General features: G+C 39.1%; 1 protein-coding gene across 1 annotated transcript in view; it reads left to right on the top strand.

Moving 5' to 3' along the window:
- FBN1 (fibrillin 1) overlaps positions 1 to 23,079 on the top strand; it is a 145,836-nt gene that overhangs the window by 86,178 nt on the left and 36,579 nt on the right. Inside the window, exons 20-33 of the mRNA XM_053988142.1 lie at positions 172 to 291; positions 1,224 to 1,361; positions 2,357 to 2,407; positions 4,938 to 5,063; positions 5,883 to 6,107; positions 7,268 to 7,393; positions 7,486 to 7,614; positions 8,045 to 8,170; positions 8,299 to 8,424; positions 9,170 to 9,292; positions 12,986 to 13,111; positions 13,912 to 14,037; positions 22,195 to 22,317; positions 22,870 to 22,992. Of these exons, the coding sequence (XP_053844117.1) occupies positions 172 to 291; positions 1,224 to 1,361; positions 2,357 to 2,407; positions 4,938 to 5,063; positions 5,883 to 6,107; positions 7,268 to 7,393; positions 7,486 to 7,614; positions 8,045 to 8,170; positions 8,299 to 8,424; positions 9,170 to 9,292; positions 12,986 to 13,111; positions 13,912 to 14,037; positions 22,195 to 22,317; positions 22,870 to 22,992 (1,788 nt within the window). The remainder of the gene's footprint in view (positions 1 to 171; positions 292 to 1,223; positions 1,362 to 2,356; positions 2,408 to 4,937; positions 5,064 to 5,882; positions 6,108 to 7,267; positions 7,394 to 7,485; positions 7,615 to 8,044; positions 8,171 to 8,298; positions 8,425 to 9,169; positions 9,293 to 12,985; positions 13,112 to 13,911; positions 14,038 to 22,194; positions 22,318 to 22,869; positions 22,993 to 23,079) is intronic.

Raw genomic sequence — 23,079 nt, 5'->3', positions numbered from 1 at the left:
GCGTTAGTGTGTCTTTGGGATACATGCATTGCTAGTCTGTTGTGAGGGGTTTCATAACAGAAGAGGGGAATATCAGCAAGATTGGTCACCCCCTTTTTCCTAAACTGAAAAGAGCCGTATGTATTTTTGTTAATGTTTTCTGGCACTAATAGCAGTGTGTTTCTTTCCTAGATATTGATGAATGTGAATCTAACCCCTGTGTTAATGGAGTGTGCAAAAACACACCAGGTTCTTTTGTTTGTGAATGTTCTCCTGAAAGTACTTTGGATCCAACCAGAACCATCTGCATAGGTATTTATTCCTTTTATGTTTGCTGGTTAAAAATGTCCAGTGACGTGCAAACATTGTACACCAGGTTAAGAAAATGCTTTAAAATAACTTGTGTAGATTAATTTAGTGGGAAACATAACAGAAAAAATGTTAAAAAGTGCTTTTTTTCACCAGTACTATGGGGGCATAAAGTGCACTTGGGAGCTTGCTTCCATGTCAAATTTGAAAGAGAGGTGAAAATTTTTTTAACCAACACAGAAATTCTATGATCAGTACTTCAGGTCTGTGCTCACCTCCTTAATTTCTCCTGTAATAAAGTGAACATGTTCTAATTAGGATCTGCTCTCTGAAAAGAATTTTGTATTTGAGATGGAGCATGAAAAAGTTATGCACAGTCCAAGCCAGCTCAAGGGCATCCATGGACAATGCTGTGACTCAGATACTCTGTGGGCTCGTAATTTCCTTTCTTGCCTGTTTTGTTGGGACAGTAATTTATAGCTGTTTTCTAGTCAGTGAGGAAAACTGTAGGACTACAGCTGTCCGATCCTTAGCTATCTCCTGCTGCTCCCCTATATCCCCCAGACTGGGGGATCTAGTAAAGTAATGGAAGATGTAGCAAGGGTTCATATCTACTCTGTTCTTCTGCATGTGCCCCTAATCTGAGTCATAATCAATACAGGGACTCGGATGTTGAATGGTATTGACATATTCCCTGTTAAGGACAGTAAGCATAAACAAGGATTTGCAAGAACTTTGTGCTGGGATTATTTCAGGCTATAGTCCAGCATAGAGAAGGTTAAATTAAGAGATTTTAAAATAAATTTAGCTCTGATGTGGTAAATTATAATGAAAAGATGATTCTTTTTCATGGTTAAATGCACATGTGTTTCTAAATACAGTAATGCATAATTCTAGAGAATCTGCATGAAAATATATTGTTTTTTTCCAAACAGAAACTGTCAAGGGTACCTGTTGGCAGAACATAGTCAATGGAAGGTGTGAAATAAATATCAATGGAGCAACTCTGAAGTCCCAGTGCTGTTCCTCACTAGGTGCTGCTTGGGGAAGCCCATGTACACCATGTGAACGAGGTAATGTTGTTAATTTTCCTCAGGAACCTTGGATTTTTCTTCCTCTGAAGTTGGTCAAGATTATTGTCCTAGAAGTTGGGCACAAACTAGACAAATAACTTTATTTGTTCTGTTATCAAGCAGTCATTCCTTATTCAGTCCCAGAAAAGAGAAGTCTTAATATTTGAGAGGAAGCATGGAGCTATAGAAAGTTCTAACTGGATTTTACAGTACATATTTTACAAGTTTAAGTGCTGAAGGGAAGGGACCACACCTACAGTCTGTAACTGGCAGGCTTACTTTAGCATGGTTTGTCATAATTAGTGATCTGGAGTTCCTAATGATGTAGCAATAAATGCATGTTCCCCAGAGATCCCAAGGAAATGTTCGCAACAAATGGATCTTTGGTGTGGTAATGAAGGGAGGAGAGGGAGTAGCCCTTGTTATTGTACTCTGTAGATTAACTGATGACCTGGAGAATCATACAGTTGGTGAAAAAATGGGTTGAGGTTGCTGCATATTCATTTGACAATTTTACTGAACTGTGGGATGAGCTGGGAACCCAGGGATGAGCTGATGAATGCAGAAATGTGTGTGGGTTGTTATTTCTATACCCTGAAAGCTGCTACTTTGCTCAAATCTTTGGTTAATTTAATTCTGTGTATCTTAACAGAATTCATCCTCATTCATCCGTGGTAAATAGGGCTGTAATGTGCTGTGATCGAGTGAAATGAATTAATTGGTTCAAATGAAACAGAAATCGTAACCACTTTTAGGCTAGCTAGCTGAGACACATGGGAAGCAAAAGAGGATAAAGGCTGACACTCTATATAGTTTATGTAGTTGCCCCATCTTATCTCTTTATTATTTCAGAAAATACTGGGATACTGTCTCAGCACTCAGACTTCTCATAGCAGTAAACTAGATAATGTTTCACATGATCAGTTTTGCACAATAAATTAATGGGGAGTTTTGGACTGTAGTATTCTGAAACTTCACTTCTGTTTGTTTTACAGACCCAATATGCCAAAAGGGATATTCAAGAATAAGAGGAACATTGTGTGAAGGTATTTATTGTTGCCTTAACATAAATCAGAGCTTGAATTAAAAAATGCCAGTGTTTTGATTTAAGTGCTTAATTTATCATAGAGGAACACTATGCTAAGTTCTTACCTTGTGTTGTTCTATTAGCTTCATTAGAGTTATGTCAGGGATGAATTTGGTTTCAGTTTGTTTAACATTCCTGCATACTCACACTTTATCTCAAACTACATGCTTGCAAATAAAATGTCAACCAGGATAAGGAGGTGGCTCTCTCTCTTCAAATGCTGTTAACTGAGTAACCTGTTTTTACAAATTATGTGTCTCATACATACTACAAAACATGGCATAAGTAATACCGTGGTATGATAAGCCATTACTATGCTTTAGCAAAAGAATGCTCAAAGACTGTAGTTCACATTAGTTTTCTTGTTCTTTTTCACCAAACCTTGGCTTTCTCCCATATGACATTATATGAAATCTTACACATTCCATAGCATATTTTCGCTGTCCTAAGATCAACAAACAAAGAACATCAGGACACAGTTATACTTGGGTTAAAGAAAAGGTTAATATTTTAAATGTGTAGTTTTTTGCTTGGTATGAGATGACTCTATACTATTCTGTGAGAATTGAAGGTCCCACCCTATTTCATCTCTATTTGAATTGATTTGAACCCCTGGAAAAGTACTGCATATTTACATAATACGCAGAAGCTCAGAGAGTCTCAAACTGCTGTGGGTCATCCTGACTGACAACATCTGACATGACACTGCAGTTAAAATATTTTTTAAAAATTACTCCCATATGTAGCTTCCATAAAGAAACATTGTTTTTTTTTCCCTTAAAAAAAAAAAAAAAAAAAAAAGAAAAGAGGAACACCCTCACACATACTCTTTGCTTTCCAAATGATGACTGAATGCCTTGGCACGTCTGTGCTGCAGACCCACTGTACATAACTTATCTGACCTCAGCAACACTTGTGGAGTGTGTAAGTGAAAGAAAAGGAAAAAAAAAAAGTGGGCCCACCTATCTCTCTTCACAAGGAAAGTCTTAGAACATTTTCAACAGTGCTGGGATGGAAAGTTTATCCTTCCAAGATACAGACATAACTGTTTTCAGCATTTCCTTTACCAGCGCATTGGATTACATTTATTACATGCTTTAATCTTTCTCGTTTCTATGGGACCTGGATAGCCCCAGGTTTTTCAGAGTAGTTTTTCTTCCTTGTAACCTTACTGAAGCCTTACTTGGTTTTCAACCAATGTAAGCATTTTTCAAGACAGGGAAAGGTCTCTAGGAAATTTACTGGCAAGTTAGAGACAGGAGTAAGTTTAGTTCCCAAAAGGTGATAGTCAGTTCTCCCATACACAGCCTATGTAAAATGAGTAATAGATCTTGTGCAAGGAAATAAGCAAACTAAATTGGCGGCATTCCTCTCGTTTACGGGTGAGCCCTGGAGTTGTCAGCTGCACTATTGCTCACAGGCTGTGAACAGTGTTTCAGTGGTTTCTAATAATCCACTGGCTTTACTTCATACCTTCCAGTCAATTTACAGTATCTGTTCAAGGGCAGAGGCCACTGATTTGCCCCCCAGCATTTATCCTCCATCATGCTCCGTGAGGTTTGAGAGATGCAGTTTCTACACCAGGAGTTTTGTCTGGAGGCCTAACCAGCCCAACCTTCCCGCTTCTTGGTTACTCTATACATGAGTATTCATCTGCAGATTGCCAGTCATTCTTTTTCCATTTCTTGTTCTTATCCTCTCCTGTCCTAAAAATTGTCACGCTTCATCTTGGAGCATGTTTAATGCTGGAAGCTTTTTCCCAAAGGCAGTTGTGAAGCATATGCTTTCCACAAAGGACATGGCTGGGAGGACCTCACACTTAGATTACTAAACATTTATTTAAGCTCAAGCCAAGCTAATGCATATAATCAGTTTTTCCTTACCAAAAAGTACTAAATTTGCCTTTTAAATATAGAAATACAGTTTTTACTTAACAAAGTTAAACTCTGTGTGTAGTTGTAAGGAGATTATTTTAATATATATAAAGTTAATTGCTGACAAGGCCATACAGCCAAATTTCAAATGGTGTTGTAATTTCCAGATGTGCAGATAGAGAAAATATTCAAAAATCTAAAAAAAAAATACTGAATCTAGTTGGAATAATGCATAATGTAATTTTGCACTTATTTTGGTCTCTTTGTCCATTTGCTTCAAATATCTGGCCCACAGTGAGTATGAAAATGGATATAGTTTTTAAACACCCCTCTCTTTTCTGTTACTTTTGAATTTAATTTCAATATATGTAGGAATAGCTAATATCAACATGTATTATTTCTGATCATCAGCAGTTTCCTGTAATTATTTGGATCTGGCTGACTTACTTTGGGAGTTGTAAATGTTTTGAATTTTTTCAGGCCATGTAGACTGCTGTCATTTTTTATTTTATCCAAAAAACATTACGATGTTATTATTTTTTAAATTTTTGCTAATTTGTTCATGTTTAGTATGCTAGTGATTACTCTTACTCACTTGCTTTTTTTCTCTAATAGATGTTAATGAATGTGAGGTGTTTCCTGGAGTCTGTACAAATGGGCAGTGTGTCAATACCTTGGGATCATTTGTTTGCCAGTGCCCCAATGGAATGACTTTAGATGCTTCTGGACGGACTTGTCTTGGTAGGTGTTAATTCCATGGACAGGTCTACTAGTGAAAAGCAGATCTATGCAGTGACTCGTGGTTGCACTGCATGTTTTCTAACAAGAAAGGAAAATTATTTTTGCCCATTTTTCAAACTGAATTAGTCAGGGACATGAACTTAGTTCATCTGGAATAAGAACAGGTTCCAATGGTAGTAGCCCATCCCCATCTGATAGCTAGTGAATAGCTGTGATTTAGTTCCAGATTTTTCATCTGACAAATCCCTACAAATCATCCGTGCTCTTAGCACTTTCATCTGCAGCCCCACTGAAACCACTTTCCACGAAGGCTGGAATAGTGGAGGCTGCACCATTGTGGGTTGGGACTTGGCCACACCATGCACCTTGATGCAGTGTGCAGCAGAATATCCAAGTTTTGTATGCTGTCCACCCAAAGCACCTTTGTCCATTTGTGACAATAATGCCCAAGATTTGCCTCTGAACAAGGCAAATAGCTTGTATGTAATAAAAAGGCTTGTATATAGCATGTAGTAATTAAAAGGCTTTATATAAGTATGGCAAGCTGGAATGCTTAAAATCCTTTTCTGAGCCAAAATTTACTTCATGTGCTGAACACCATTTTTCAAAGTGGTGCTTTAAACTTACTTCAACTGTTAATTTCTGAGTTTAGTGTTAATATTTTGCTGTTGGGAATTATGCAGTGAGCTTGGTATGCTCCTCCGAGTCCACAAAAACGTGGAGCGAGCTGTCCTGTGAAGGGATTTTGGAAAAAAAATTCCTCTACAGTGAAGTAAATTTTCTCTTTCTTTCTCAACATGTTGTTAAATTGCCCAACAGACATTCGCTTGGAGAGTTGCTACCTGCAGCACGAGGACGAGCAGTGCACGTCCCAGATCCCAGGCCGGCACCGCATGGACGCCTGCTGCTGCTCCGTGGGGGCAGCCTGGGGCTACGAGTGCGAGGAGTGTCCTCTCAGGGGAACTCCTGAGTTTGAAGCTCTTTGCCCAAGGGGACCTGGCTTCTCTACGAAAATAGAAATAAGTGGGAAGCCTTTCTCTAAAGGTATGTGATCCGTTTGTGGTTAATTGCCCGCAAATCCCGATGGCTGCTACATTTACTCTTCCATCAGACACCTCCTCTGGGTTTGAAAATTCTGGTGATAGGCACTTCACTCACCCTAAGGCACATTTGAAAATCCAGTTAGTGTTCATGGCAACTGAAGTCTAAATAAAATACAGGAGAATTTAGTTTGTGTTAGAGACCATTAAATACCATATAATACTGCAGCCTCAGAACACAGAATTTGTGTCACTAGAGAGGTTAAATTATGCCTGATTTTGCCTCCTGGCATCTCATAGTACAAGAACTGGAACAAACTGGGCAGTCAGCTTTGGATGTAACGAAAGAGCAATCCTTATGTGTGAAGGGTGCAATAACTTTAATTCTAATGTGAAGCAATAAAGAAATGGTGAATAATTTTGGGAATTTCTTGTGAAACTGCTTGGAGAAGTAGAGGAAATAGCTTCCAGGATGATGGCTCAAATCAGAAAATTTTATTTACAGTAAACCTAGTTGTGTTATGACTCTTGTTGGTAAACTTCCAGCATTAAATGGGAATCACACAGTGACACCCCAGCATCATGTGCTGAAAGCTGTCTTTCCAGGATTACCAGTGAGGTTAAGCTGGACAATGTCAGAAGTTACCCAAAAACTAAACCTTATGAAGTCTGAAATGAGGGGAATATATATATATATATTTATGACAATTGCTGTTGTTAGTTTCAGCCTTGTTTTATAAACAGTTACTAAGCCATTAATTAACCATAAAGAAAGTGACATGTGCTTTTACTTATGCTCATTATTTTTTCTGTGACTCATGGAAGTCACATTTTTTTCTCAGAAATCAGAAGACAGAGTGCTTTTTTTGAAAGCTGTCTTTGCCATCATCCTCTATCCGCTGAAATCTTCCTGAGCTGCAGGACAAAGGGGAGACTAATACTGTTCTGTAGCAGAAAGTGGTTTTGGAAATTCCAGCACAAAGTATCTGTCTACACTGTTGGTTAAGGGGAAGTCAATATCAGTTTATGTAGTGTGGTCTAATTTTCCCACAAGGAGGGGTCCCTGCCATGAAAAAGGATGAGCTCTGATGTCATCATTGCTTTTTTGTGCACTGTTTTTGTATGCAGTGGTAACATCATATGTCCACACTATCTCATTTTCAGACATCAATGAATGCAAGATGTTCCCTAGCCTTTGTACCCATGGAAAATGCAGAAATACCATTGGCAGTTTTAAGTGTAGATGTGACAGTGGATTTGCCCTCGATTCTGAAGAGAGGAACTGCACAGGTAAACTGTATGGATGTCTCTCTCATAGCTGTGAATTGAAAAGGGAAAACTGAACTCCTTTGAAAACCCTGTGAATGTGTTTTGTCTTACAGATATCGATGAATGCCGCATCTCTCCTGATCTTTGTGGCCAAGGCATGTGTGTCAATACTCCTGGAGACTTCAAGTGTGAATGTTTTGAAGGCTATGAAAGTGGATTTATGATGATGAAAAACTGCATGGGTATGTTTTTTATAGACCTTAGATGTGCAATAGTATGTGATGTGCTAGTATGCTGTGCATGGTTTCTTTGGTTTTTTTTTTTTAAGGTTTAATTGTGCTTGGGTTTAGGTCTCTCTTATTTTGTGAGCCTAACTAAAGCTAACTTGCTGCTTCTGCAAGTTGTCAAAGCATATATAAGCAAGGGACAGGATTTTAGGATGCTAAATTTATCCCCACAATCCCCATCCTGCTAAGTGGGACACCATCCTGAACTTTGAAGTTAAGGTAAATGAAAATTTAGAAGTATTTTTGAGTTTATTTTCTTTTTTTAACCATGTTATGGTGCAAGGGATGACTGGCTCTAGGACAGGCTGATAATGCTGTGATAGGTGAGGGGCTGTGGTGAGGGATGTGCTGGCCCTGCACTCATGTGCCTCCTTTCTCCCCACAGATATTGATGAGTGTCAGCGCAATCCCCTTCTCTGCCGAGGTGGCACCTGCATCAACACAGAGGGAAGTTTTCGGTGTGATTGCCCTCCAGGCCATCAGATATCACCAAATATCTCTGCATGTGTAGGTGAGACATGCAGGCAAAATCAAGATTGTCCACAGCATTTTGTACCTCTCTTGTGCTGTGCATTTACAGCGTTTGCTTTAGTACCATTTTCAGCATGAAAATGTGTTCCTCTTTTTCGTTTGCAACAGACATTAATGAATGTGAGCTGAGCACCAACCTGTGCCGAAATGGCCGTTGTGTCAACCTGATTGGAAAGTATCAGTGTGCTTGCAACCCTGGATATCAGTCCACACAAGACAAGCTATACTGTATTGGTAAGGACAAAATCTGCACGGGAGCGCTAGCAAACAGGGAAGATAAAACACACAGAGTTGTTTCAGTTTAGTAGATAGATAAAGTAATTTTTAACCATGAATGAAAAAATCCATTACAGTTTGTCAAAATAGTATGCAAAATCTCCAAATCATGCACATCTGTTTTTGAGAGAATTGAATGAAGTTATGGCAGTGCTACACTTAACTGAGTAACAGATTATTTTCTCTAGTAAATCAATCATGAAGCATAAAATCACATACTATTTTAAATGCCCCAAGACTTCAGACTTTGATGATTAAGAGTGAGTAACTTGTTAGATTAGTTATATATTTAATTAAAAATCATCATTTCTGCTAGACCATGAAATAGAATCATGTGGTTCATTTGCATACATTCCTTCTGCTGTGCCATGGAAAAATCCACTGGCTTTAATTCTGCCAAGTAATTTTTTACCTTGAATCTTACAAAAACTTTGTTGCCCTCGTGATCCTGTGGTAACTCAGTGCTATTTCTGTATGTAGAAGGAGAAGCACAGAAGTGTTTGTATATGCAGTCTTTCAATCCCTGGATTGCCTGAATCCTTCCCAGTGCCTACCTTTGCAAACACTTGAATGTTAGTGTGCAAACACAAAGTGTAGATTCTGGACTGATGGTGTACTGGAAAGCTGACTTTAAGTGTGTCCTTGAAATGCGCTTTAAAGTAAAAGGTATTGTGGATTTTAACTGTAATTTTCTCCTTTTTAGATATTGATGAGTGCAAAATAATGAATGGTGGCTGTGAGGACTTCTGTACAAACTCAGAGGGCAGCTATGAATGTAGCTGTAAACAAGGCTTTGCACTCATGCCAGACCACAGGACATGCACTGGTAAGGGAGATTTTGGGAACTTTTCTGCTTAAAGGGCTTATTTCAATAGCTTGAAACAAAACTTCTTTTTAAGGTTACAGCTATTGTAACAAATAAACTATTTAAAAAAGAAAATAAATGGAAAGTGAAGTTCTTTTTCTAAAATAAAAAGAAGTAGCTCCAAATATCAGAATTGGGCAACTGCAGAAAGAAGTGCTTTGAAGGGAATTGGTTCTTGATGATTTCAGAAAGTGTACCAGTTGATTATAGGAGCGATGGTGGGTAGTATAGTCGGGATGGATGGAGATGAGAGCAGTTGATTCTGATATTAATAACAAAAATCTCTACTTTTTTGAGTAGGAGATAATTTTTTCCCCTTAAGGTATTGTAGTAGATCCAAATCCAAAACAAGTTTGAAGACCATTAAAAAAATTATCACTAACAGAAGCCAAGATGCTGTGCATGTGTATTGTATGGTTATATTGGAGAGAGGATAGACAGAGATGCTAGAAGAGAAGTTGATTGCTCTGTTCTGTCATTTTGTGGTATCTGCTCTTAAGCAAGCAAGAAAATTCCTATTTTTAATTACTTGTTTATTCAAGTGCAAGTATGCTGCATGAATTCAGAGCTGAATGACTTGCAGAGAAAATGAAGTCTGAATAGTATGAATCTTTCTTATGAAACAGGTTTTTTGCACTCTTAGAAGAGTATGTGAGAAAATTTTCAGAGCTCTTTTATGGCTGGGTGTTCTCCTTTGGGAGTCTAGAAGTCATAATCCCAGGAAGTGAATTGTACTTGGTGATTTCCACATAGGTTACTGGAAAGATGATTCTACCCTACTTTTCTCTTACTTCTTGCTTCACAGCCACTGGCCTGATGAGGCATGTGAATATTTGCCAGCTGTTTGCCAATTCCATCCAAGAGCTCCTTGAAGAGCATGAGAATTATAACAGGGTTAATCCCTTGGAATAGAATTGCCTTTATAGTTGAACACATGGAGAGTTTTCTATACTGGATTATTAGAGAGCTCACATTCAGAATTTGTAAATATTTATAGACCTTGAACCAGGATCTCAATTACCCTGAGGCCACTCACTACCATTCCAGAAGATAAAAGAGCCCTAAAGCACAGCAAAATGTAATTTTCCCCCACACTGTGGCTTGCTCTGTCAGAAAGATGTAAAGTAGCCAGCCTTCAGCAAGTATCAGACCCTTAGTCAAAGAAAGAATTCAACTAGAAAAAGTGCAGATTGATTGACCCTGAAAACCTAAAATATTTAGATTAGAAGTAGTTTGCTTTAGCTCAAGTTTCTAGAAAAGGCAAGCTTTTACAAAAACCTGCCCAAACATTGGTGTTTGGGGCACTTTTTAAATGCAAAAATAAAACCGGTTGATCGAAATTGTGCCTCAGCCAGAATCTAAACCCAGTGAGAGGATTAAAGTGACATGAGAGGGAAGGGAGGAGCAGGGGGAGCAGAGTCTCTGAGCCACTTTTCTGTTTTCATCTTCTTTATTTGCCTTGGACCAAATGACCCAAGTGTGCACTTGGACAGTCTTTGAGATCTCAAGTCTGCTAGCTAGAAACAGTTCTGTCTTTACTCCCCCTTATCCTTTGCCGCCCAAACACATCTCTAAACCCAAAACCAGAACAGATCATTTACAGCACCTTCCTGCATATTAAACTAAAAACCTTGGAATAGGAAACTATCATCTTTCTGTTCTCAAAGTCAAAATGCAAGCATCTGCCTTTGCTGTGGGGAGGGGATGGATTCTCTGTGGTTTGTCCACACATTAACCTGACCCTGAACACATCCATAGAAGTTTGTAGTCAGATCTTACTTTAGTTGTGAATTTCTACATATCTGTTTCTAGATATCCAGCCTTTACTCTGAAAAATAGAATTTCCTTCACAGACCAGCTGTAATAACTATTAGCTATTCATTTTCATACTCCCTTCTAATAAGGACTTGAGTGCAATAGCCACACATAAAAAGGTTTAAATAGCAGAAACACCAGACATCTTTGGATGTCAAGTCAAATCTAAGAAAATACCCAGAGATGTGAGGGGTCACCTTCACTACCCTGTTAGTATTGAAAACACTGCTTCCTTCTCTTGAAAAGATATTATTTACATATGTAAACATCTGGTGCATATTCAAAATCCACATACTAAAGTTTTGCCTCTACCTAAACTAAGAAGAATAAAAATAATTTGTGACTTTGCTTTCATGGCACTAAATACCTGGTTTTACACTGTTAGATGTTTTTGCATGGTACAAGATAAAATAGGACTGTGACCTTCAATTGTGAAACACCTATTTTACATTTTCTCTGTTTGTGAACATGTCTTTTATCTTTAACATCACACAAAGCTGGAAGCCATCACAGAATATATTTGCTGATAATTGACCTGGTAAGAATGCTTTGCAGTTCAGTAGTAGGTCATGTTTGAATTGGTGAGGTTATGCATAAATAATGAGCTCAATTAGGAGAAACAATAGGTTCTTTGTCAGCTGATTTTCCCCCAACTGTGAAATCGGTACAGTGGCGGGTTTGTAAATAAAGTTCTTTATTTCTGTCATTATTATTCCCATTTCTAGAGCTTAAATTTGCATGTTAATTCAAATTCCATTCCAAATTAACATTTTCAGGCTAATGTCCATGTCAACATTATTTGCTTGTTAAGATAAACAGGGACTGGTCAGCCTTCTTCCTTGCAGAAGTTGTGTATCCATACAAGCACTAGCTGCTAGAAGTACAGCAGAATAATGAACATAATATTTTAAATTAATGTGAGTTCGTTTTCTGCAGCTGCATAATTACTGCAATCCACAATAGACTGCTCTGATAATGAGTTACACCCTTTCTCTTGGAGAAGATTCCTGAATCTTGTCCTTTTTGTGCTGATTTTTTTCCCATGGTATCACTAGGCAGAGATTCTGATTTTTGCTCTTGCTGGTCTGTGTCGGTGCTGACACAGGAAGATTGTAGGGATTTTTACAAGAACACTAGCATAACCCCAGGGGCTCTGAAAGATTCCAGAACTTAGCATGGTTGCCTTAATATAATAAAGTATCTGCTTCTGCAGCTTGGCTCCAATCAGTGATGGCAATTTTATCAGTTATCAATTGAGTAAACAGCTTTTCATCCTAGAGGGTATAACTATATGGCTGGCCTGGCCAGTCAGTTGAAATACTAAATAAGACCATAAAAATCTTGTAGTGAAATAAATGTATGTACTGTAATTATTTCCATCACAAATTGAACTGTTTCCAGTTTGTCACCACCCTTGAGATCTGTAGAGGTACTTTGCATATATGATGCCTTTTTTAAGATCTGTAAAGCTTGATATTTTTTTTTCACTGAATTTGACTTCAGAGCTTCCATTGATTTCAACAATGATGGATTGTATCCAAGAATGCCCAATTATATATGGCCTTGTGGTGTGACAAAGGTTCTGCTGGAGCTCTTTTTTCTGAAGGAAAAGTTGGTTCCTGTTCCTCCCACTTGAGTCAGAAGGGAATGTTTTACCACTGACTTTAGCTGGAGACAAGGAGCTTACTCATCAGGACAATTTTGCAATGTACTGCTCAGTTATTTACAAGGATTCAATCTTCACCATATTTATCAAAGCATTAAAATGTTTACTTGCCATGATGATGGTTCATTGCATTGGATAAAGGTAACATATTTTAATCTGATTTTCCCCTGTAGATATTGATGAGTGTGAGGACAATCCTAACATCTGTGATGGAGGCCAGTGTACAAACATCCCAGGAGAATACAGGTGTCTTTGCTATGATGGATTCATGGCATCTGAAGACATGAAGACTTGCATAGGTAAGTGAAAGTACATATATTCCAATCTGCATTAAACACTGAAAAAAAAATCTACTAAGGTGCTCTTTCCAAGTAGACAGAGAATGATATTTGAGGAGTATTGCTCTTATTTCCTAATTTTGGTCACCTGACCATAGAACCAGCCCTATTGCACAAGTGCCAATGTAATCTGTATATCCCTGTAGATTGGGGTGCAAACATGATCTATAGCATTGCATCTTTGGGTCCTCTTCCAGTGAGGTTTTTATGCAACTTAGATAAAAGAGTGCCTGCAGAAAGCAAGTGGATGATGCTGTGGAAAATTTCTAGCAAGATAAATCACCAGTGCTGATTTAAACTTGTCTCTGAGAAAAAAATTATGTGGAAGTGTTGTACCTTGGTAGAATGGAGTTGTGAAACAGCATATCTCCAAAACCACATTTTCACATTTTAATTTTAAATCTTGAGTGTATTTTGAGAGAAATGTCTGACAAAACTAGACAATGCATGCATATATAAATGTATACATCACATATATGTAGGAATTACCAAAAATCATAGTCATTCTTTGGATAATGTACTGCACCTTAGTGCCTATGTTTAGGAACAGCTGGCATTAAAGGTATGTTAATGCAGATATGGTAATATAACACTGATCTCAAAATGTATGCTTGTATGCTAGGTAAGGAATAACTACTATAAGCATCTTTTTCTTTGCATATCTAGACCTGTGTTTCTATCAGAATTCATATCTGAAGAGATTTTTCCAGTTACTTTCTAAGAATTGTATTTAATAAATCTTAATTCATGGGGTTTTTTAGATGTTAATGAGTGTGATCTGCATCCAAACATCTGTCTGAGTGGAACGTGTGAGAATACAAAAGGCTCATTTATCTGTCACTGTGATATGGGATATTCGGGCAAGAAAGGCACAACTGGTTGCACAGGTAAGTTTTAAAGCTCAATTATTAATTTTTACATATACTCATGAGTCTGCTTTTCTGATGTTTAGAACCTCCTCTCACTGTGCTTCTTTTCATTTACTTGTGCTCTTATTTCACCTCTCATCCAAATTTGCTGAACTTGTGTTCTGCTAAACTTCAGTGGTATAGCATTCAGCCTGATGCTGCTTCTGCTGAAATGAGTGGAGCAAAGCTTGGGATCAAAACTGGACGTGTTACTGCACAGTTGTTCATCTAAGAGCACAGCAAATGCCATTGTCTGTAGCTTGACAAACTCCTGAGGACCTCAGTGCATTTGGATTTGTTAATTGTATACTATGCAAGCAAATAACACGTATCTGTTCAAAGTATTATTTGGCAAACACAGATGGCTTGAAATATGTGCTAAAATATATTTTCAGTTTTTGCAAAGTGTCGACAATACAGTTATACAACTACATTCTATCAGCTGAATCAGAATTTGCTTTATTTCATGTATTGCCAGCAAACATAAATGAGATTCAAATATACAGGCTCTGAGGGCATGATATTAATAATCCAAGTGCTGGTGTCTCAAGCCAAGGTGTTGAGATCTTAGGCTTTGCCCAAATACGAATGCAAACATATGTTTAATATAATTTTTAATGTAGACTTAGGGTAAACACATTTCTGGCAATGTCTTTGAGACACACTTTTATTCTTAGTCTGCCCTTATTGTACAGATTTAATAATATATTATTTTAAGTGCCCCAAATAGATAGAGCTGGTTTTTTACAGCTCTCACAGAAAAGTTTGAGAGCTGGAGTTGTATTTTGCATATTGGGCTATGGATGAATAATTTTGCATTAGTAACAGCTGCCTTTGACGTACATAGGAACTGATATAAATCCAAGAAATCCCTAATTGTACTCTGTAGACCAACATTTCTGTGTTCTTTGTTTCTGTGCTAAAGTATATGAAGATTTTCAGAACTCTAGACCTGAAAACCCTCACGCTGATCAGTTACACATGGTGCTGCTATCAGTCCCAGCCTAAGGAGCAGGCAGGGAAGATGAAACAGTGAGTTGAAGGCAAAAGACAGAGAAAGGTCATGGAGGCAGGGGAGGAATCCGAGGTATGGCTTCTGGAGAAGTGCCTGGAAATAGCCACCATTTTGGCATCACTTGGTTCAAGGTAGTGACAAATGTCCCAGGCGATATTTTTTTGTTAAAGGAGACGCCAGGAAATCCCTCTGTCCTGGTCCCAGCCAAGCCCTGACCTGTGGATGGACATTGTCTGTCATGATGGCTCTTCCCACCTCCTTACACATTTTTAACCTTTCCTGCTGCTTTTGTCTGCATGCCATTATTTCAGAGAGGCTGGCACTTACGGGGAAAAACACCAGAACACCTTAATTCCAACAGATACTATAGAGGGGCTCAATAATTTGAAAGAGCCCAGTGGTCCAAGATGAAAAGGTGAAGTATCAGTATTGCTGATACAACTGCAATGGGATCATACTCAAATAATTAATTTTTTAAAAATTTAAATAAGCAGGAAGCAGAGCAGAAAATGTCTAGATTGGTTTCATAATGAAAAAGCTGTGGATACAGATCCCATAGTAATTACATTGTGCAGGTTCTCACATTCTGTTTTTTAAAATGTCTGATGTACTGCTGGAGAACTTTGAATTCTCCATTTCTTGTTTGCACAGTATTAGAGCAGAGTTGAAGTTCCCAGGCTCAGGTACTGCAGACCATGAGAGCATCCTTCAGTATTTCTTCTGTAAGGACCTTGCCAACGGCACCTTGACTCCAGAATTCAGTTCTTGTCTTACAGACAGATCAAAAGCATCCACAGTTTTTAGGAATTCCCATGGAAAAAAAAGTTTTGAAAACATGTACAGCACTTTGAATGGGAGATCCTCTGTTTTATGAGAACAACTAAATCATGTCCTTTGGGTTCTATTCCAGTTTTGTCTAAATATTTCAGCTCCCTTGTCATTACTGAGTAATTCCATTTTAACAAATAAGCTTGTTTTTTTCTCCCCAGTCATTTAACAGTATTCAGAATCCACCTACTGACTTACATTCCCATCCCACACAGATGTAAGTTGCTCTAGCTGTCCCCTCTCTGTGGTTCTCAGTAAGAATCTGGACAGAGTTTAGTAACAAAAATATGGTTTTTAAAATACTATGCAAGAATACAGGTTGTAGATGCAGCTTTCCAACATCAAGTGCTGTGAATGGTTTAATTTCCATTCACAAGGCAAACTGTGATGATACAGGCTTAGAACTGTTCATTTTAGATTTTCCTAGGCAGGCAATGGTATGCAGCCACTAGAGAGAAGATTGCTGTGTTTTCCCCTATCCCAGTTCCAGATCACCCAGCTTTATGACAAATACCTTGTCTCTACTTCTTCTGTCAATAAAGTATATGTGTACTTGTGCAGAAATGAAATCCTGCTTTGGAACTTGCGTTTGTATTTTGTGACTCATCACCACTCTGAATTTCTGCCTGTAAATCTGCAGTGTTTCACTGTTGATGTAGAGTCTTAAACTTGCTCAAATATTTTCACAGAGAAACAAATTCTTCTCTGACTCTCTCCCATCCATCCTTGCAGTTATGGCTGTGTGCACAGCCCCCCTGGTCGTTCTTGGTGGAGGGGGGCTTGGACATGCTTAGGGTGCTCTTCACAGAGCCAAACTGAAAGAGGTGAACTTGAGCAGTAATTTCCCAACATAGCCAACAGATCAAAAATAAATATGTTGCAAGTCAGCTGGGTTTCTCCACAGCAGGCTTAGGGAGTTGGAAGGCTGAGACCAGGCTCTGACTCTTCAAGGGCCATGCTGTTGCCACGTGGAGGAAGGCTAGTGGAAGGTATTCAGCTGCAGCCTTGGTGTGGGCTGTGAGCTTGGAGAGTTTGGTGTTGAATGTCTTCCAGTGATGATGGCATTAGTGGATACAGGAGGAGTAAGTGCACGCTGCATACCTGCATGGCTGACAGGAACTTGGTTCTAGAGAGGTCAGACATCTGAGACAGGGAAAGGAAGAGGTGAGCCTGTCATTTGCCCTCAGAAATAGAGCCATAATATTTTGTGACTTGTATAATGTACTTTCCTCTCCATTATTAGTGGCTTCTGGCCATTAATAATACATTGTGTTTCAGGCTTGATGGCACAAGAGAGTTCTGGTACCAGTGAAGCATATGTTTGCCATCATGAATCTGGGAGCTGGCTGTGTCAGGCCAAATACCAGAAGATGATAATGAAATCCTGCCCACCAAAGAGGGGTATTACAGGAGGAGAGTACTGGCAATAGGCATCTGTCCAGCAATAACATGCTGTGCTGTACATCATCAGTGTGCAGATGATGTAAGGATGGATAGCAGGCAAAAGCTGAACTGTCCCATGTGAAACTCCAAGAGTACAGTATGCTGAATAAAATCTGAGAGTGATTCCAAAAGAGAAAACAGTTTTGCATATAGGAAGATCAGAATAGGGGAATTTTTCCATATATTTTTATACTAGTATGAGCACCAAGTTGAAATTCACAGTCTTTTCCCTCTGAAAAGCCTTCGTTTTTCCTACCTGATTACATGGGCAGCAACCCAGGAGGAGGAAATGCCTTGTGACTTCCACCAGACAACTGGTCCTTGGGGAACTGGACCCAGGCTCGAAATACCAGTGAAACGTCAGTGCAATAAAATGCACAGATATGCAGAGACTGCCAAAAAAATGTAAAAGTCAGAAAATGCTTAAGGGATTTGCATAATTCCTGACAAACAGTACTGATTTATAGGTGGAGTCTGAATTAAATTTACAGTTTGCTAAGGATCCTTATAGACCATTGAAGCCGAATGAAACCTAACAGAAAATGGTACACAGAGTACCTAGAGGATTTCATGCCCAGCAACGAACACATGAATTTTCTTCAGTTAATGTGCACTCTCATTCTGTTCAAATGCAAAGGAATGTTTCTAGAGTATAGGTGAGGAAACAGTGACTTATTCCCATCCTCCTCTCTGGCCAACTTCAATGATCCACTTCCAGACTGGGTAAGGATGTGTTGTGCAGATATTGGCTAGCTGTTTCTTTCCTTTGGTTGCCACATTTTGCAAGCATAGGTCAAAGGGTGACAGGGTACATATGATGTGTATTTTTGCTGCACATACGTTGAGAGCCCTAAAAATTTGTGCCACTGTGATTAATGGGAGAGACACTTTATTAACTGCCAAAGGCTTGACAGAAAAAATATTTGTCCAAAGAAGAGAACTGAAGGAGCCAACAAAATAGGGTGACTGGCAGGTTTTTTTTCCCCAGAGTGCTTAGGATTGTTATGATGTCAGACCTGCATGTTATTTATTGTGCGTATTCTCATCTGTTGTAGGCAGACAACTCTCTTAGTATAAATGGGAGTTGTGCAATTGCAAAGCTGAGAACATGTGTGCAGCAGGACTGGGGCACAGTGGGACCGGCTGAGGATGCAGTGTCAGTCTCCGACTGGAATGTCTTTATTTTCCTTGGCTTGTCACGGACTCATGCTGGAGGCAGAAGGAGAAGGTTGATACAAATCAGTGACTCACTCCTTTACTCTTTAGTGAAAATCCCCATGAAGTCAGTGGGAATAGGCCATCATTGTGTGAAACCCTGACTTCAGTAGTGTCCTCGTGGGTCCTCTTTGGGTCACGATATCTTTACTCAGAGCGAGTAATGCCTTTGTCTTCAGACAATTAAATGAAAATAGCTGGAGTATTTGAAGAGTATAGTACTGTTTGTACTGCCATGCAGACAGAACAGGCTGGACTCATGCTTTTATTAAAGATATTGAGTTAATTTTTCCCCTACAGAGCTCAACTTCTTTCTGTTTCATTCTGTGAAGCCATAATTCAATACTTATGGCAACATAAATCCATATTAAGCTCCAGTATAAGAAGGCATAAATTCCATTGATTTCAGTGCACCATTTACACAGAACCGTGCTTGGTCTGAGATCTCTTTTGCCTTGGAAATAATTGCAATGTAATAAATGTAGACTTACAACTCAGCTGTGCAATGAAAGGAGAGAATAGGGATTATCGCAAAACAACATCTGAGTTAAACACAGGGGAAAAGAAGTAAAATCTGGGATGAAGCCAGTGATGGTATTGTACATGCCTCAATCAGCTTTCTTTTAAGTATCTGAAAAAACTTTCCATGAATCATGGATATAAGCCCGGCAATGTCCCTTTAAAGATGGTATTAGAGAATACAATTTGCATTCTCTATTTGATCTTTACCCAGGCAAAAAAGTATTGAAATCTATTGAAATTTTTTACTGGAGAAAAGTTTTTTTTTTATTATTCTAAGCAAGTGAAATGACATTTCAGTGGCTGATGCCTGAGAAAGTTGATCCCATTATAAATACCCATATTTGGGTATAGATTTATACTTGCAGTTTTCATTCCAAAGAAGATTCTAAGCTTGTGTGTGTCGAACAGCTGATGGGGAACAAGTGTCCACTGCAAGGGCCCCAGTGTTGTGGTGCTGCTGTTCTGCTGGGAGGTGCTAATGGGGGTTCTCATGTACAGTGTGTCAGTGGGTCACTGCGTGGTGGGATGGAGTCCACAGTCACTTTATGTAGAGTGGAAAGTTTGGCTTGACTTTTCTTAAATTTGAGCCTGAGCATGACTTCATTGTGGTGTAGCTGTTGCATGCAAGTTTCTGTTTGTGTTTGCTGGTGGTTTAAAAAAATTCTTGGCAGAAACTTCTCTACTGGTGATGGGGTTTTTTTTGTGTTTTGTTGTGCTCTGCAGGGTATAAGGAAACTTGTGATAGTATGTTTCAAAGCATCAAATAATCAAATATAGTAGAGTCTTAATGTGAGCAGTGGTTTAACAGTTTGGCGTTTAAAATCAGGTAAAGCTTAAAAAATAGAGTGTTTGCCTCAGCTTTTTTATGTCAGTGTATACTGTAGTTGACCTCTCTAAATTCCTTCCAGTCTTTCCCCAAGCCAAAATGAGTTGCATTTTTTTCAGGCCACCCTTAAGATTTTTTGACAGACGCGAGTTTCCTGTTTAGGGTGATGTTATCTTCATGAGTTTCTGCACATGCTAAAGGCAAAACTGCTCTGAGATTATTCGCTCCTGACCCTTTTTTTAAGTTTTAAAAAGTAAGTGTCCATTTGCATGTTTTCAGGCCTGTTGGTGGAGTTAACATTCATTAATGGTAGATTCCAGCTGACGGATTTAGATTCATATCTAGATGTCAGCATTCAGATTATGGGAATTCTCATGTCTGGGGTTTTGAGTCAAAGCAATGCCTTGCTTAGAAAGAGACTTAGAAAAGTAAGATTGGATTAAATTACACTTCAACAGACTAAAAACTCCAAAACATTAAAAGCCACCCCACCAAAAAAACAAAACAAAACAAAAAACAAACAAAAAACCCAAACAAACAAACAAAAAAAACCCCAAACCAACCCCAAACAAACAAAACAAAAAAACCAAAAAGCAAATCACAAAAAAAAATCCCAAAATCTCAACAACAAAAAACCCCATCAAGCACAAAACTCACCAAACAAACATCCTGTCTCTCCCAGCCAGCAGTTGTTTTGGGTGTTTTCTGGCCTTGAGTATTTAATTTTAGGATAATAGACAGAAGTTGTCTTCTTTTTGAAGTCATGTGTTGCCTTTGTGAAAAGGCAATATATGTGTCCAAGGCACAGTGAAAGGACAAGGCCTTTTGTCTAGAGAAGTGTGAACAGACAAACCTAAGAAAGTGTCGTAAAGGAGGAAATGGTTAAGGTGATACCTGGACACTTTCTGCATTAGCTCCACAACCTCACCTTCTTTAAAGAGCTAATTGTTTGCAGGTAAAATTATAGGGAAGTTCAAGTCTGTGATTTTGGGGCTGGAAATCCCAAAGGTTGTTACATATTTGATGGCTGATGCCTTTTATTAATCATCTTCTTGAGAAGGGTCTGAGCTGGGTTTTTGGCTGTAGAATCATGTAGAGTTGTGAGCTTGTTTTCCCTTTCCATCAGCTGTTTTACAGAGGGAGATGATTTGGCTTACAGCAACATCAAAGACACCAAAGACACCTGGGAGGGCTAAAAAATGGGTATCAGTTTTAAGTGGCTTGATGTGAACTCTAGGTAGGTTACATCCTGCATGGGAGGTAAAGTGCAATTCAATAGCTCAGTTACAGAAAATATTGGAAAATCCAAAGCTCAGATAGGCAAGAAAATTCCTGCCAGTTTTGTTTCAGTTACCAGTAGTAATTTCTGGAAACTTTGCCTTTTAGTTTATACATTCTCCAACTACTTATATGGAGCGTTAATAATGTTTTGTGAGAAGAGAAGGAAGAATGGAGTTCAATTTGGGTTTTGCAGTCTATACATTTTGACATTGCCAGAGAATGCCCAAAAATGAAAATAAGGTGAAAATAGCAAGTACTGAAATAGAATGTGCTAGCATGACCATGTATGTTGAAGATTGGATGACTTGCTGCCTGATGTCTCCAAGGATGTTGACTTCTTCCCACTGTGTTAGGTTTCCTGAGTTCCTAATAAACTGCCTGCCTGATGAGCTCCTCAGCTGTCTTGGTAAATACAGTGGTACAACCTGCCTCCCACCTTGCACACAGCCTCTGGCCAAGCAGAACCTGCTTCATTCCCTGCCTGGGGACAATCCTAGGGGCAGCCAGCTGGTGGTGCCTGGCTGGCATTCATCAGCATCTCTGTGGATATGTGGGGACTGTGGGAGTGCTGCATTCCAGGGGTCCCTGGGCAGCAGAGTTTCCTTTGACAGTTTTTAGCAATGTCTGCAATGTGGAGCCACCAGCGTAGTCCTTCTCTGCAGACTCTGCCCATCTCTGCAGGATGGGCACTCTGGGAAGGCTGTCTTCTGAGGTACTGTCTTCCTTATCAAATATACTTCGGAGTGAGCTGCAGCAGCACTGCTTTATGTGCCTATCAGAAGAACAGGTAGTGGGGCACCGCGTTTGAAATGTGCTACATGCTCCTTTGCTTTCCTTTGCTTTTCTTTGTTGTGATTTTGTCTTCACATTTCTTTTTAAATGTCATGTTGTAAAGAATGCAGACTTGCTTTCACATTCACCTTGCCTTTCTTGAGAAATTGTAGTGTCAGTTATCTGGATTTGAGAAAGTGTGTTCCATGAGTTCCTCAAACATCTCTGTTCACAGATATCAATGAGTGTGAAATTGGAGCCCATAACTGTGACAGACACGCCATATGTACAAACACAGCTGGAAGCTTCAAATGTAGCTGCAGCCCTGGCTGGATTGGAGATGGTATCAAGTGCACAGGTGAGTCTTACGCATTTGTACTTATTTGTAAGGTCTGACTACAGTGGGGTTCTGGCAATTCTGAAAAAAAAGTAATACCACACCTATAAAATGAGAAGGCAAATGGCTATTGAACTTTTAAGGTTGATTTGACATGATCTGTTGGAAGCCAAGTTCTCCACCACGGTATCTGTGAAATAAGCATTATCTCATGTTTGGCTTATGAAATGGTGAGAACAGACTGGACCATGGAGAGAGATGATTTGTGCTTGAGGGCAGCTGATGGGAGGCAGTGAGGGGCCTCCTGGTGCTCCCCTTGAAAACAAGGTACAGGCCTTAGTACTGAGTGCCCTGGAGCTTCCTCAGTCACAGTTACATTGTCAGACTTCTTTGATGGGCTGCAAATAAGCTGTTCCCCACTTTTTCAGTCAGACGACCACACATATGTATGGGTTTTATTATGGAAGATTATTTAAAGTAGAGCTTCTGTGTGCCATACACTATTTAAACTTTGTATTAGTGTATGGGTTTTTAACTGATTTTTTTTATTATTATTTTATTATTATTTTAAAGATCTGGATGAGTGCTCCAATGGAACCCACATGTGCAGCCCACATGCTGACTGCAAGAATACGATGGGCTCTTACCGCTGCCTGTGTAAAGAAGGTTACACTGGGGATGGTTTCACTTGTACAGGTACAGTATTCAGAATACTCAGAGCTGTCTGAGGAGAGAAAGGATGAGCTCCAATGGTACTGTGCAACCTAAGTTAGTCTGTGATCC

This window comes from Vidua macroura, chromosome 12, assembly GCF_024509145.1.
Source record: "Vidua macroura isolate BioBank_ID:100142 chromosome 12, ASM2450914v1, whole genome shotgun sequence".
NCBI classification, from domain to species: Eukaryota; Metazoa; Chordata; class Aves; order Passeriformes; family Viduidae; genus Vidua; species Vidua macroura.
Note: the sequence above shows the minus strand (reverse complement) of the source record. Positions and strands in the feature narration are given on the sequence as shown.